At 42.6% G+C, this 14,397-nt stretch overlaps 1 protein-coding gene across 8 annotated transcripts in view; it reads right to left on the reverse strand.

The window, feature by feature from the left end:
• Positions 1–2,853: 2,853 nt before the first annotated feature.
• LOC131190174 (uncharacterized) overlaps positions 2,854–14,397 on the reverse strand; it is a 41,210-nt gene continuing 29,666 nt past the window's right edge. For 3 of the 8 annotated variants that reach the window (XM_058167246.1, XM_058167248.1, XM_058167243.1), the window contains exon 2: positions 2,854–6,231. In XM_058167246.1, the coding sequence (XP_058023229.1) occupies positions 5,144–6,220 (1,077 nt within the window). In that variant the 5' untranslated portion in view covers positions 6,221–6,231 and the 3' untranslated portion in view covers positions 2,854–5,143. The other 5 variants (XM_058167245.1, XM_058167242.1, XM_058167244.1 and 2 more) reach the window with 5 other exon arrangements.

The raw sequence follows: 14,397 nt of genomic DNA on the forward strand, positions 1-14,397 counted from the left end.
TAATAGACTTTTCTAGTAACTCGCCCCCTCCAATATACACTGCTCAAAAAAATAAAGGGAACACAAAAATACTGTGAGACAACCTAGATCTGAAGGAATGAAATATTCTTATTAAATACAGTACATTGTGTTGTTTAGGTGTTCCCTTTATTTTTTTGAGCAATATATATATAAAATACCTGAACTGGTAAACAAACCAGTTTCCCTTCCCTTTCTCCATTGTCTATTTTGTCCTGGGCAGATTATCCATCAACATTTCATGTAACATTTTAATTGCTAAAGTATGTCAAGTGTAAAGGGTTTAATTGCTAAAGTATGTCAGGTGTAAAGTATGTCCCATGACTGCCATGGGAAAAAAAGAGGATTAAGGGCAGGGACATATGGGAAAACATATACTGTAGATTTCCACCATGGATTTAACATGATAAAGTAGCAAGGATGGAGAATCAATGGACTTTTGACTAATGTCATGTAGCCCTTGGCTTAATTTTTGCCTTCCAACACTATCACCCTCAGGCAGGGAATCTGTCTAGAGCTATGGGTCTCTTACCTGCAGTCTCAGCTATGCTAAACATGGGACCACCAGATCTGGGCTACAAAAATCTGGATGACCACAGGATGCCAGGAAAAAGTCAATCGTTTTCTGCATCTATATTCCTATTATTTAATGTCAATAAACACAGATTTTGAGAGAGATTGGGCGGATCTCTCCACCCACTTTTGCCTCTGGCTCTGTGCATGGCTTCTTTCAGCCCCACCCATCGTGCCCTTCATGGAAAAAAAACGCTTGCTCACTCTCCTTTGGTGAGAACCAAAGCAAAAGTCAATAGAGAGGAGTCAGCTACTTCAGCTAACTGCGATCTCAGGATTTGGGGTGTTGGAGGACTTTTGCTCCTGGAACTGTTGGATAAATTGGAAGCTTTTGGCAAGGTGGGCTCCAAGGTAGCTGTATCTTCCATCACCTCTTCACTGCTTCCTTCTCCTCCATATCCATCGCCTGCCCAGTCCTAAGAGCAGCTCTGCTATGATTCCATGAGGCAGCCCTGACCTTGGCACAAGTCAAGCTGGTACAATACAGACTTTGGGAGCAAAGAATGGAAAAGGAAGTCTGAAAAGGTACAGAGGCAGTAAGTGTAGCTGAGGGGGGAACAGCCAATAGTTAAGACAAAAGAGTCAAGTCAAATCAATCTGGTTCCTTTTAAATAATTCTGCAATGAGTGTGTCACTGTTTCTCAATTTTGGCAACTTTAAGATGTGTGGGATTCAATTCCCAGAATTCCCCAGCCAGCATGCTAAAACATGAAAAATACCCGAGTAACTCATTTGCTTCCAGGAACAAAGTGCCCCTGGAATTTTAAACTCTCACTGCTTGGACAGCTCATTTATTGTCAGAAGCCACTACATAAAAAATTGCTTTGTAGTCTTTTGTTTTCTTCTTCCACATCAACAGAAAGTTTAACTTTATTTTTACTTTCTTTATACATACAGATCTCAACTTCTTTGTTGAAGGTGTAAGGCAATGGCTTTGTTGCAATTGGTTACAGAAACAAGGATCATCAAAACAAGTGCCACCTGGTACAACGTTTTGTTTGTGGCTTTATCTATTATATTTGAATCATGTTTATTTTTTCTATAGCAAGAAAGTCAAGATGAAAACCATCAAAACTCTGTCCAATCATAAAAAAAGAGCTTCCATCACATTGTCATGGCTGTCTTCTTGACCCTGTCCTGCAGGCAGTCTTCTTTATTATGGCTCTGTAATGCAGGGGGCCTGGTGTTTCCCAGGATATAACAGGACATTGCAAAATTAACTTCAAAAAAGTGGACACAACTGAAAAAATAGAAGAAGTATGTACAAAAATAAGCCAAATGGCATGCAGGCTTTCTGGACCAAAAATTTCCAGATGTTTTAGAGCACAATGCCCATCATGCTTGGACTTGCACATCTGGAGATTATCACATCCTGAATGGCGTTTATGGTTGATTCTGTTCCCAATGGGTGGGTAAGAAGTCAGTGAAAGGAGCACCCAAGTGGGCATATTCTGACGCCCCCTTCTGGAAAGTTTTTGAAAACTATCAAAACTATGATGTCTATTATTAATAAGCAATATATCTTATCCTTCCAAATAAATATTTTACTTCAAACAGTGAAAGGAAATTTAAATTAAGAAGTTGCTTCTAGTTTTTATAGCTAGGATACGGACATTCAAACTTCATTGCTTAAGTTTGTCTTTCTGTATGTAGTAATTTTCCTGGGAAAGCAAACATTTCTGGTTCTTTCACCTCTGCAAAAATTATGCAATAAGAAAAGAGAGTGCCGATTTTAGATTACAGCTCTATACAAAATGACAGAACGCTCATTTTAAGCAGTTAAGACTAGTCTTCAGTCCAGAAGACTTCAATTCTTACAATCCCTGGCTAATATGGGAACTGAATTCTAATTCTTACAGAAAAAAACTTAGTTGTAGAAGGCTCAGTTGGATTTTTTGACTATATTTCAGAAATGATGGGTGCCTCTTCATAGAACAGAAAGTACAGCCTGATGATCTGTTATATGCTGCATTACAGTGTTGCCAATGGACCAGGGGTGGATTCCACTTATCTTTGCTACCGGTTCACAATAGGAGCATACTCACGCACAGTGCTTCTGCGCATGCGCATAGAGTCCGTAATGACGGAGCCTCCCACTGTTGTTACTACCAATTCGGAAGATCTGGACTGAACTGGTAGCAACCCCCACTGCAGTGGACACATTTAATTGTGTCTGTGTGCCTAGAGCTTTCCAGATGAAATTGGGTGGGAGAAAGACTTGCCTCTTTCCATTATGGTCAAATCTAAAATAGAATTTTAAACAGAGGCATCATCACAATAAATTATATGAAGGTATATTTTTCATTCTTCCAGACAGAAGATTTCTAGTACTACAGTCAGAAGCTATCAGGGTTTCATTCATCTTTTCCCATTCAAGATTATTTTGTAGGAGAAAAAATGATGGAGGAAGTGATGGGAAAGTTAGAAAAATGTTAGCACTGTGCTGACAACTGAAAATATTTACTAAAGTACAATATGGTATCATATCTCAAAGGAATACAGGTTGAGGATACAGTAATCCAAGTGTTTATTAAATCACTGAAACAACAAACTTCAAAAACAGATGACTAATAAGCTAACAGTTCTTCAAAGAATACTTGCAATGTCAAATTTTCACACTGAAACAGATAAAATATGGATAAAGAGCATGTTGGAACATGTGCAGAATACTTTTAGCACAGTCTCAAACTTCAGAGTCAGCTTCCAGGCACATCTGAAGTACTAGGAAAAGTAATGACGAATCCAGAGACTTTGTTCTAAACCAGTTCGCTAATTTTCCTGGGTTCACCCATCTTTACAGCTGATGTAGAGATAGTTCTTGACTTACAACCACAATTAGGACTAGAATTTCCATTGCTATGGTTGTTAAGTCAGTTATGCACAATTTTACAACCTTTTTGTCACAATTAAGTGAACCGAATTACTACAGTTGTTAAGTGAATCACACATTTGTTATGCAAATCTGGCATCCCCATTGACCTTTCTTATCAGATGCCATGTGGGAATGTCGCAAATGGTGACCCCAGGATCCTGCACCTGTTCTAAATACATACCGGTTGCTATGTGGCTGAATTCTGATGACATGATTGGAAGATGCTGCAACTGTTGTTAAGTGTGAGGACTAATGGTACTGTTGTAACTTCAAACAGTTGCTAAACAAACCGTTATAAATTGAGGACTATGTGAATGTTCATCATAATCTACTTCAAGTGTCTACCTAGACAAACCAAATGGGGAGAAAGAAGTTACAAAAGGCAGCCTGGAATCTACTTGGGCTCAGGAACAATTTTCTAATGATTATTTACCTGAAGTCCAGATCACAATAGCAACTAATGTAACTCTTAAAGGAATATAGTACATACCTAGCTTCATGGAAGATCGTACTTAAGGTTACTAGGTCTAGCATCTTACTACCCTTCAGATGCTTCTGGATCGAGAGGATTAGCCAGCTATAAGCTGTTGCCCAGGGGACACCCAAATGTGTTAACAGCACACATTCTTCGGGCAGGCTCCTTCGCAATTGTGATGACATGCAGACAGCAACACATTTGTATACCTGTCCTTTGTATCCTGATCAATGCACAATTGAGGACCTCACGGCAGCACGACAGAATGCAACAAATGTTACTAGTTTCCGGGAAAGGTCTATTTAAATTTACATATTTTGCTCTTATATTTTATATTTTATGTTGTATAGTATGCCTAATTTTAATGGTGACGCTTCTGACACTAATAAACAAATCGGATATAGGATACAAAATCCAAGGCCATCACTAAATGGTTCTCTGCTACCACCCAGTGGTCATTCAGAGTTTTGCAGTCCATTTAACGTAGCCCTGATCGAACTGACAACTATTACTGGTCTTATGGACCATGCAGAGCATTATATACCTTGTGTAACAGCTGCTGGAGATCAATGAGGTACAGCTTTTGCCCTCAGATCCACATTTCTAGCATCCAAAATGCATTTGGGCAGCTGTTGAACCCTTGGCCTGATATAGGCAATGCCTGCTTTTTAAGAACAGATGTATTTATCTAACAGAAGCTCATCTGGATTAGTGTCATCTTTCTTAGGTATGGCAAACAGGACAGTTCCCAAAGGCTGACAAACTGCAGAGCCACATCAGTCTTTCTCTCCAGGATGCCAGCAGTAGCTGTGCCCCATTCACCCCACCAAAACTGAACCAAGCATTCCCATGCTAGGTGGCCTCCCTTAACTACATGTAGAATGTGGAAAGAGCAAGAAAGAGCACACAGTTAAAAGGCGGAGGGGCTTTCCTTAATACAAATCTTTACAACAAAAGTAAACTCCCAGGGTTAAATGTATGCAAATGTAAACATGTGAAGCACTGGAAGATGGGGTAAGGAGGAAAATAAGGATACAAGATTTGGGCTGCACAATTCTTGACTACTTCATATGGCAGCAAAGAAATGGATAAAAAGTTAGCTCTTTCCTACCCTCTAGTAGTAATTCAATTTTTGCAGCCAATATTTGGTAGCCTTAGGAAAGAAGGGAAGAAAAGTGACCCCATTCGATCTTTGCCTCCCCCCTTCAATTCATCTTGATGAGGATTTGTTCAGAGAACAGTTTTTTCAGCTGGGCCACTTCAGCTGAAAGGGAAGCCAGCTGACACTGTAGGGAGCGATTCTCTGCCTGGTACTCAGGTTCTTGAGGGCCCCCAGGGACTTCTGTTTCACAATTACTCTCAACTGCCAGGGTACCTGCAGAACACCCTGTGCTTGGCTGCTCTTTCCGTGTCACCAGCCCCCTCCATGTTCCTCCTGGTGGAGAAGGTGGGCAATGTCCAGATTGTTCTCCAGCTATCTCCTCCGACCCTACCGCCATTTTGAAGCGCAACTTGTGGGGAAGACCTTTGATGGTCTCCCCAGAGTCGTAACGGCCAACACGGCCCAGATCAGCTCCATCAGCTGAAGCATCAGGTACCAGGCAATGCCTCTCATACATAATTCCTTCCTCTGACCTGTCACGTTCCTCAAAAAAGACAGGACTTCCCAGATTGGAGCTTCCTGGGGTGGAAAAGCCAGAGTCCTCAGAGCTGGTAGCTGGATCTGGGTGGAAGGTGCAAGGGTAGCGGGGGAGTTCAGGAGCCACTGGGAAGTGCTGGGGTAGAGTGGCTGACCGATGGAGTTCACTGGCCAGTGTAAGTGCGGGTTGAGGAGCTTCTACTGGATCCCGGATCAAGCCAAAGCGAAACTTGAGGGCTAGGAGTTCTGCCTTCAGGCGGGCATTTTCCTCCAGCAGGGCCAAAACTCGTCCCTCCAGGGCTAAGTCACTGACTCGCCGTTTCTCTCGAGAGCGTTTGGCTGCTTCGTTGTTCTTCTTCCTCTTGTCCCAGTAGCCATCATCCTTCTTCTCATCTGGGGTGAATTCACGCTTGCGCCGGGCCATGGCTGACGGCACTCCTTGCTCTTTCTGCTGTGCCCCCAGGCTGCCAGCTGCCCTGAGCAGGGATTGGCTTAACAAACTATTGACAGAGAGGAATGACACTGTTTCCTCTGCAAAACAAGACACGGCAGTCTGGAGCTCACACACCGGCATAGAATTTGGAGGTGCTGATAGTGATTCTGATGGAGACTGGGTTGGAGGTTCCTCCAAAGGAAGATCCATCTCCCCAAAGTCTGCAAGATGAGAAGAAGGAAAGCAAATCAGAGCATGTTACAACTGGATTTCCTCAGTGTACCCACTTGGGGAGGGCTAGCAAGGTCAAAGAGGTGGACATGCATATGCCCAGCCTGCTGTTTGGTGGCCAAGTGGTTAGAGATCTCTATAATTCTGAATCTTGGGTATATGGACGCTCCCACAGCCTCAATGCCTCAATCATAAGACCACTTAATAGAGGAGATTTAGAAAACCCTAACTATTTGTGGTTTTCTGGTGGCTGCTTTGAAAAGGTTTGATATCAGTACTCAACTACAGAAAGATGCAGTCCCATAACATACATTCCTATCAGCCACACTAAATTAACTGCACACAGAATCACAGTAAAATATGAGGTTAATAGAAGATTGCTATGTCTCCACATATCTAGAAGGCAGAGAGACAATCTTTAAAATGTTAACATTTATTAGTCATTCCTAAAATGCTTTTAACTGCATATTTATTTATCCTCAGAATAGTCATCTAATGCAGGGGTCTCCAACTCAAGTTGAAATTCACAAGTCGTAAAATTGCCAAGGTTGGAGACCCCTGATCTAATGAGATAACATACTATTTATGACTCATCTACAGATGGACACTACCACCTCAGTTCCTGCTGTGCTGTCTCATGGGAAGGTTCAGGAGGGAGGCTCCTGGGAGGGATGAGAATGTCAACGTAAGTTCAGGGTATATATTCCCACCCAAAGCATGAAGGTCACCCCAGCCATACAGGTAAAGTAGACACCTAAACTGAGTAGCAGTGATACCGGAAAAGGCTGGAGGCAAATGATCACTTCAGTGACCACAGAGAAAGCATCAATTCATGTTCTGTGCGAGAAGGCAATGGTAAACCACTCTTGCACTTTTACCAAGAAAACTATACAGACGGAAAATATTAAACATTTGATGGCACAGTGCTGAATAATGGACCCTTCAAGTCAGATGGCACTTAACAGCTGAGGATTTTTGGAGTACAATGGTACAGTATTTATGAAATTGACTAGTTTAAAATCTTTGGGATATCTAATTGCTGATCTTGCCATTTGGGAAAAGAAAATCCAAAGCTGCAAAAAACAGAATTACAGTAGGAACATGGAATGTAAGAAGCATGAATAGATGAAAACTGAAATATGAAATAGAATTACATATATTAGCATGTTAGGCATCAGAGAATTGAAATAGGCCAGGATTAGACATTTTAATCAGAAGATCACACTATTTATTACTTGGGATGTGAAAACAATGAAGGAGTGGAGTTGCTTTTCTAGTTAGGAAGGGCACAGCAAGAACAGTACTTGGTTACAATATAGTCAGTGACTGAATAATATTGATTAGATTTTTGTGAACAACCTTTTAATGTGACGATTATCCACATTTGTGCTCTTGATACAAATCTGTGATCACTGATACAAAAGAAGAGGAGGTTGATCAAGTTAAATTTGAAATTGACAAGACTGCTGGCAAGTTGTGCTGCTTGTGATTGGGGGTTTGGGCCTGCAATGGCAAGTTTGGAAATATTAAGGAAAATGTAGTTGGACTGTATGTCTTAAGAAACCAAAATGATGCAGGGGAACAACCTATCCATTTCTGCTCATCCAATTAGTTATTCATAGCCAACGTTGACTTCAAGCTGGATTGAAAGATGGCTATAATTTTAAAATTAGAGCAAAACAGCCAAGAAATATATAACAAGTTGTTTTTGGAACAGCAGCCATGAAGGCCTTGGAAAAGATATTCAGTTGCTATGATGTGTCTATACTGTATCTACAAAAATCAAAATAGGGCAAGTAATGGTATTCCTTGTGACCCTCTATGAAAGCAAAAGTTGGACTTTGAAGAAGTAGTATAACTCTCTAAAACCATTTCTCAGAGTAATTGACTAGAAATGCATACACTTGCCTTAAATACTTACATTTTAGTGTTATAAATTCAAATAATTTTATCTTCTACCATATACACCAGTGATGGCTAACCTTGTTGTCGTGTGCCGAAATCGCCTGCATTCATAATGCAATGTGCGCGCTCCCCCATGCTCCCCATCCCCCTGCACATGCGAACACAACCCCCTGTGCTCCCCCCACACCCCATTTTGGGCCTAGTAGGCCTCTCTGCAGCCTCCTAGGAACAAAAACGTCCCACGGGTGGGCCAGGCCACCCCCCCATGCCCTATTTTGGGCCTAATAGGCCTCTCGGCAGCCTCCTGGGAGCAAAAACGGGATGTGGGGGGCGCCACACACCCCTGCGCCCCATTTTGGACCTAGTTATAACCCATAATGCAATGCACGTGACCCCTCCATGCACACCTCGCCTGCGCACCCACGCATGCAACCCCCCTGCTCTCCCCCTACCGCCCACGCATGCATGCGTCTCCTGCATTCGCCCCATGTATGCACGGCAGAGACCTGAAAATCAGCTGGCAGGCAGGAGGTGCACACACATGCGTGGTGGAGCTGAGCTGGGGCGACAGCTCGCGTGCCCACAGAGAGGGCTCTGCGTGCCACCTGTGGCACACATGCCATGGGTTTGCCATCACAGATATACACTATTACATTTGATTGGCTCAAGGCTACCTACTGACAATGTGAATTTTTTTAAAACTATCCATGGTAGGGATTTTTTTTAAAAAAAGAAAGGATTCTTCAATAAGAAACAAAAACAAAATTCATACAGTAGCCTTAATACAATTATTGCGCAACATCACATTAAATATCAGATAAATAAAATTTAATTCATGAATAAAGGACGGGTTCTTCAGCACTGCACACCACAGTGGCACTTCAAGTATATATAAACCACACTAGAAAAAGTAAGTGACAAAAACAGGGAGCAATGTCACTATGGATTCTACTGTTTTTAATCAGTCCAGGTTCCAACAGCAAATAGAAATGTTTATCTTCAGCCCTTCCCCTGGCTTTTAGAAAAGAGTAAAATTGTTTATTTCCTTATTCTGCATTCCAGGCTCTGTTGTAACTAGGAAATGCTACCACCTCTCCCACCCACAGCTCCCCTATTACCCAGTTCATCTGGAACATCCTGTCCATGAACAGGACTAGACATGCTATCCTATCAAAGGAGCCTGGGCAAAAACTCAATTCAGTTAACAAAATCACCAGAAAAGCCACAACTTTGCCCTCCCACTGCCATCCCTAATGTTATTTACTTCTCTCATGGGCTGTTTCACTTGGCAGAGTTGAATACTTATGCATAAGGCCTTGAACTGGCAGATCTACAGAGCGTACATTTATAGCTATGATGGGCTGCAAGATACTCCACATATAGCTATTCATGCAAGTGATTTATAGCTTCATTCAATGATTGCTATGGTGATTACATGCTAATGCAGACAAATCTGCAATGGCTAGATAATGCCATAAATTGTTAGCCAAAGGAGGGGGTGGGGTCTTCTTCACAGATGAATTACAGTAATATTTACCAGTTCTTTTGCTGAAAAAGTACCATCCCAAACAGAAAAACCACTGATGCCACTGACTACCCCTAGTCTGCTTCAGGAAGGTTTGAAACTCATGGATCCCCCAGCATTGTTCTCATGCTGAGGTGGGTTAGTTTAGGGACCAGGTGAGTACTGGGAGAGAGACATATGTGCAAGAACTGGACTCTCCTATTGCTCAGAGCAGAATGGCCTTAGAAAACAGCATCTGGGTCTCAAAGCAGAAGGGACTGCGTTAACTTAAAGAAGACAGTACAGTAATCTGATCCCATGTCCTCAAGGCAAATTGATTGTGACTCTAAGCAAATGCTTTAAGTAGTTTTCACCCTCAGCCAAAATACATCTGGTCTGCTTAGAAAGGGAAATGCTACTTTAAAACCAGAGCAGCTGAAAACAAATTTGACCTGCCTTAAGTAAGGGTCTGGAATGAGATGAAGGTGATATCATGAGGAAATAGTAATTGCTGGAAAACATTTTGGTCATGGTTGGGTGCAAGAGGGAAAAGGCCTAATGAGTACATAATAGAAGGAGAACTTCATATTCCTCTTGTGAACATTGATTCTTCATGAACAGTTTGTTGACTTACGCTTACCTCACCCCAGTGGAATCTGGGTCATAGGCAGCCATTTCTGCAGGGTATGGCTGAGACCAGTAACCTGACTAGATGGAAATCTGTTAAGAGATGCATTTTTGAGCCTTGGGGGATGGAGCCTTAATTTTCAGGCTACCTGAGTTGCAACCCTTGAAGCAATGTTTTAAGACAGCTATGTCTTGTTCTGAAAACATATATTGCAGAGCCAACAATATGTTCAGCTCTAAAAGGATGACCTATCTATCATTTGGGAAAACAAGGAATGTGAAATACTTCTACTGGATTACCCAAAGATCTTTTCTAACATCTGCTCTAACAACATCTAACCATAGTAGCAGCATGGATTCTGCACATGCTCTGTACTTAAAAAGTCAAGTTCTGCACTAGGTTCAATGTTTCAGAATAATTTCAGAGGAAATACAACATACTTCTGTCTCCTCCAATGTAGATCTTCCATTGAGAACAAAAGGAGTGGCTACAGAGTGTTGGCTTCCAATAGAGATTTGAGTAGGTAGAACTGCATCTAGGTAAGTGAAGAGAACTCCACAAAAAATATACATTTTTTTATCAATCCAGGGGATTTTATATGCACAACACTACAGCATTAAACCATACACTGTTTCTGTAGTATTTCTTAACAGTTACACTCTTCTTACCACCACCTGTGGCTATTGTACAAATGATGTATTGTACAGATGATGTAAAAAAAAAATCAGAAGCCTGGTAGCACCTGTTTTGATTTACCTTTCACTTCATCAGATACTTAAGAGTAGCTACAGGCTAGACTAATGTAGCATTTAAAAGTGGATGTGAATTTAGGAACTTCTCACTCGATTCATCAAAAAAATTCAGGCAATCTCAGAAGGTTTCAACAAACACAATTGGTTGTTAACATATTACAATTATTAACTGATAAATTGCTTGTAATCTATGTGACATGTAATTTGCAGCTTTTTGTGCAGATTTGCTTTTCCTCCCCCTTCCTGGCTTTATATCATCACTTGGGCAGTTTGTTGTATCACAAAATTCCACACACGTGCATATCAAAGTACTATATAAGCACACTATATACGCCTATCAACATTCATATTATTAAAATAATTTCACATTGTTTAAATCATATACTTCATCCCTTAATTTTTTTAAAAAGAAGTAAATAACTTGTTCACAGCCAGTTAATCTTCCAATTCTATAAAATCCTCTTATTCCAAGTGACAGATGGGAGAAAACTTTGCTTAGCCATTCAAAAGTTCAAGGGAAGCATGTTCTGCACATGCTCAGAGGCATGTCCCCTCCTTAATAAGATAGGGGGCTCCAAGCCTTGAATGGAAGGAGATCCAGAAATGCATTTCCAGATCGGGAGTTGGGGACTGGGGAAGATGGTGCTTCTCTTTCTTTGTTTCCTCGACAGATCGGTGAGGAGAAACCCGAAGGAGCGTGCAGGCCTTCTGGTGAAAGATGGGGGAGGGTGTTCCCTTGCGTTCTCCCTAGAGCTAGTAACGGGTTAGTGGGCGCTTCCGTATAAGGCAGGGAGGCGGCGAAGGGACACCGGGAGGAAAAGAGGGCGGCAGGTGGACAGAATGAAATGGGGCAAAGAGGAAGGAGATCACAAGCGTACGAACAAAGGGGCAGAGCAACGCCGCTCGCCCTTGGGAAAGTCTTCTCTGTAATTAAACTCGGGGAAGGATTTGTTACCCCAGTTCTCAACAGGAGCGACCTATATCCTGCACGATCTCGTTACACGGACGTGTAATTGTTCGTAACTACGGGTCCTCCGAGTAACCGAGAGACGGAGTATAACCCTCCCCTCCCAAGGCTGAGATTCGCTGGAGCAGGAACAGCTGGGATCAAACAGGAGAGCGACAGCCAAGTCTTAACGCATCACTCTGCGGTACCCTAATGGACGCGATATTTGAAACTAATACCACCTCCACCCCCCCATAGAAACTTGTAAGCAAAATAGAAACCATGAGACTTTTGGTTCAATCCACCTGTTTTTGGCCCCTGAGAGAAGCCCACCCAAAGGCTTCTTGCGGCCAGGCCCGCGTCTCCTTTCCGCCCCGGCGGTGTCACCTCGCTTGGCTGGAGGACGTCCGCTCCGCAGTCTGGACAAGAGGGGCCGCAGCGACAATTCGCATCTGCCGTAGGCGCCTCCCCAGCGCATCAGAGACGCCCTCGCCGAACTGAGTTCAGCCGAGGACGCCGCCTTACCCGAGGTAACTCCGGCAGCCGGCCAGAGGGAAGAAAGCGCGAGTAGGAGCACCGCCGCCGATCCAGGCCGGCTAATATTTCACCCCAGGCTGTCTTGCCGCCTCCGGCTGTCCCGAAGGAACCTGTCGCTCTGTCCCGTCGGCCGACTTCAACCGCTTCGGTTTTTGCTAGAGTCCCCGGAGGACAACAGGCGCGCGCAGCCCACAAACACAGCAAAGCAGCGAGAAGCAGGTGCATCCTCCAGCTGGGGAATCTGCGGACTATCCTTTCAAAGCATCCAGTTCGGGTTTTCCCCCTCCCCTCCCAGTTCACAGGGGTCAAAGGATCTTTATTTAGAATGCTATTTGGTTTTTTAAACACTATCACAACGGAGCAGAAACCCTCGGGAATCTATAGGAACTATCTGGTGATCGATGAACTACTGTATTGCAAGCCCCCTACACCTTCTGCCCCTCCTTGCTTCACAAGTCTACATCTGTATTTATATTGGAATTTTTGCTCCTCTTAATGTCCAGTTTTATATGGCCTTAGACACTATATGGCTGCAAAGAAGAATAATTTATTTTTAAAAATAAGTAAAAGTCTGTCAAAAATAAAAGAAAGGATGATGTAGTCTGGAGTGGCTGATTATGTGTCATTAAGTCATTTTCAGGTCTATAGCGATTCTGGGTCATCCAGGTCATGGTTGTCCCAAAGGTGTTTTTTTCAAGAGACAACTGGACTTTCTGTTTTTTCTTTGAAGACATTTCACTTTTCATCCACGAAACTTCTTTAGCTCTGATTAGATAGTGGGGAATGGAAGGATTTATATTTCTTACAGACAGCTGGTCATTTGCATCTTTAGAGAGCACTTGGAGGTTTATGTGTTCTCAGGGTCACCTGAATAGTGCAAACTATACGGGACTACCTACTGCCTCCAATAGCCTCCCATCGACCTGTGCGCTCTCACAGAGAGGGCCTCCTCAGGGTGCCGTCAGCCAAACAGTGTCGACAGGTGGCCCCCAGGGGAAGAGCCTTCTCTGTGGGGGCACCTACCCTGTGGAATGAATTACCTTTGGGACTACGCCTACTCCCCGACCTCCGGACCTTTAAGCACGAGCTCAGGACCTTCTTGTTTCACCGAGCAGGGCTGGCCTAAGGGCAATTTTAATGGGTGGTTTTATTGATGGTGGTTTTATAGTTCTACTTGTTATTTTAATAATTTGGCCTATGGAATCAGATTTTTAAATTGAAATATCGTATTTTAACTTTTGTACATGTCTTTTTAACTTGGCTGTAAACCGTCCTGAGTCTTCGGAGAAGGGCGGTATAGAAATGCAAATAATAAATAAATAAATAAATAAACGTAGTCAACAAAGTATGTGTGGACATACCATAGATTGCATGTTTCAGCCCTGTAATGGAAACCCTCTTACAACCACAATTTTAACTTCCATCATTAAGCGATGCAGTTAAAATTGAGTCACACATGATTTTATGTCTTTTGCTGCAGTTGTTAAGTGAATCACACAGTTGCTAAGCATCTGAATTGTGATCACGTGATCAGAGGGATACTGTGCAAGGACAGTCATAAGTCACTTATTTTTAACATTGTAACTTCAAATAGTTGCTATATGAAAGGTTATAAGTCAAGGACTACCTATAGTTCCTATACAATTCATTGGACTTATCTCAAATGTACATGTATTCATAATATTTTACTGATACTGTATAGAACTAATTTCTGAAATGCAATTAAGGGAGTTGAATAGCATAAACTCTAAGGTCAAACTGGCGGCCATGGGCCAGATATGGCCCGCGTAAGTCACGCTCATTCCAGCTCCACAAAGGCAAAAAACGATCCGGCCTGCAACATGATCGAGTTTTGCACCCCTGCTCTAACTCAAGGGTCACCAA

The sequence above is a fragment of the Ahaetulla prasina genome, chromosome 2, assembly GCF_028640845.1.
Source record: "Ahaetulla prasina isolate Xishuangbanna chromosome 2, ASM2864084v1, whole genome shotgun sequence".
Classification (NCBI taxonomy): domain Eukaryota; kingdom Metazoa; phylum Chordata; class Lepidosauria; order Squamata; family Colubridae; genus Ahaetulla; species Ahaetulla prasina.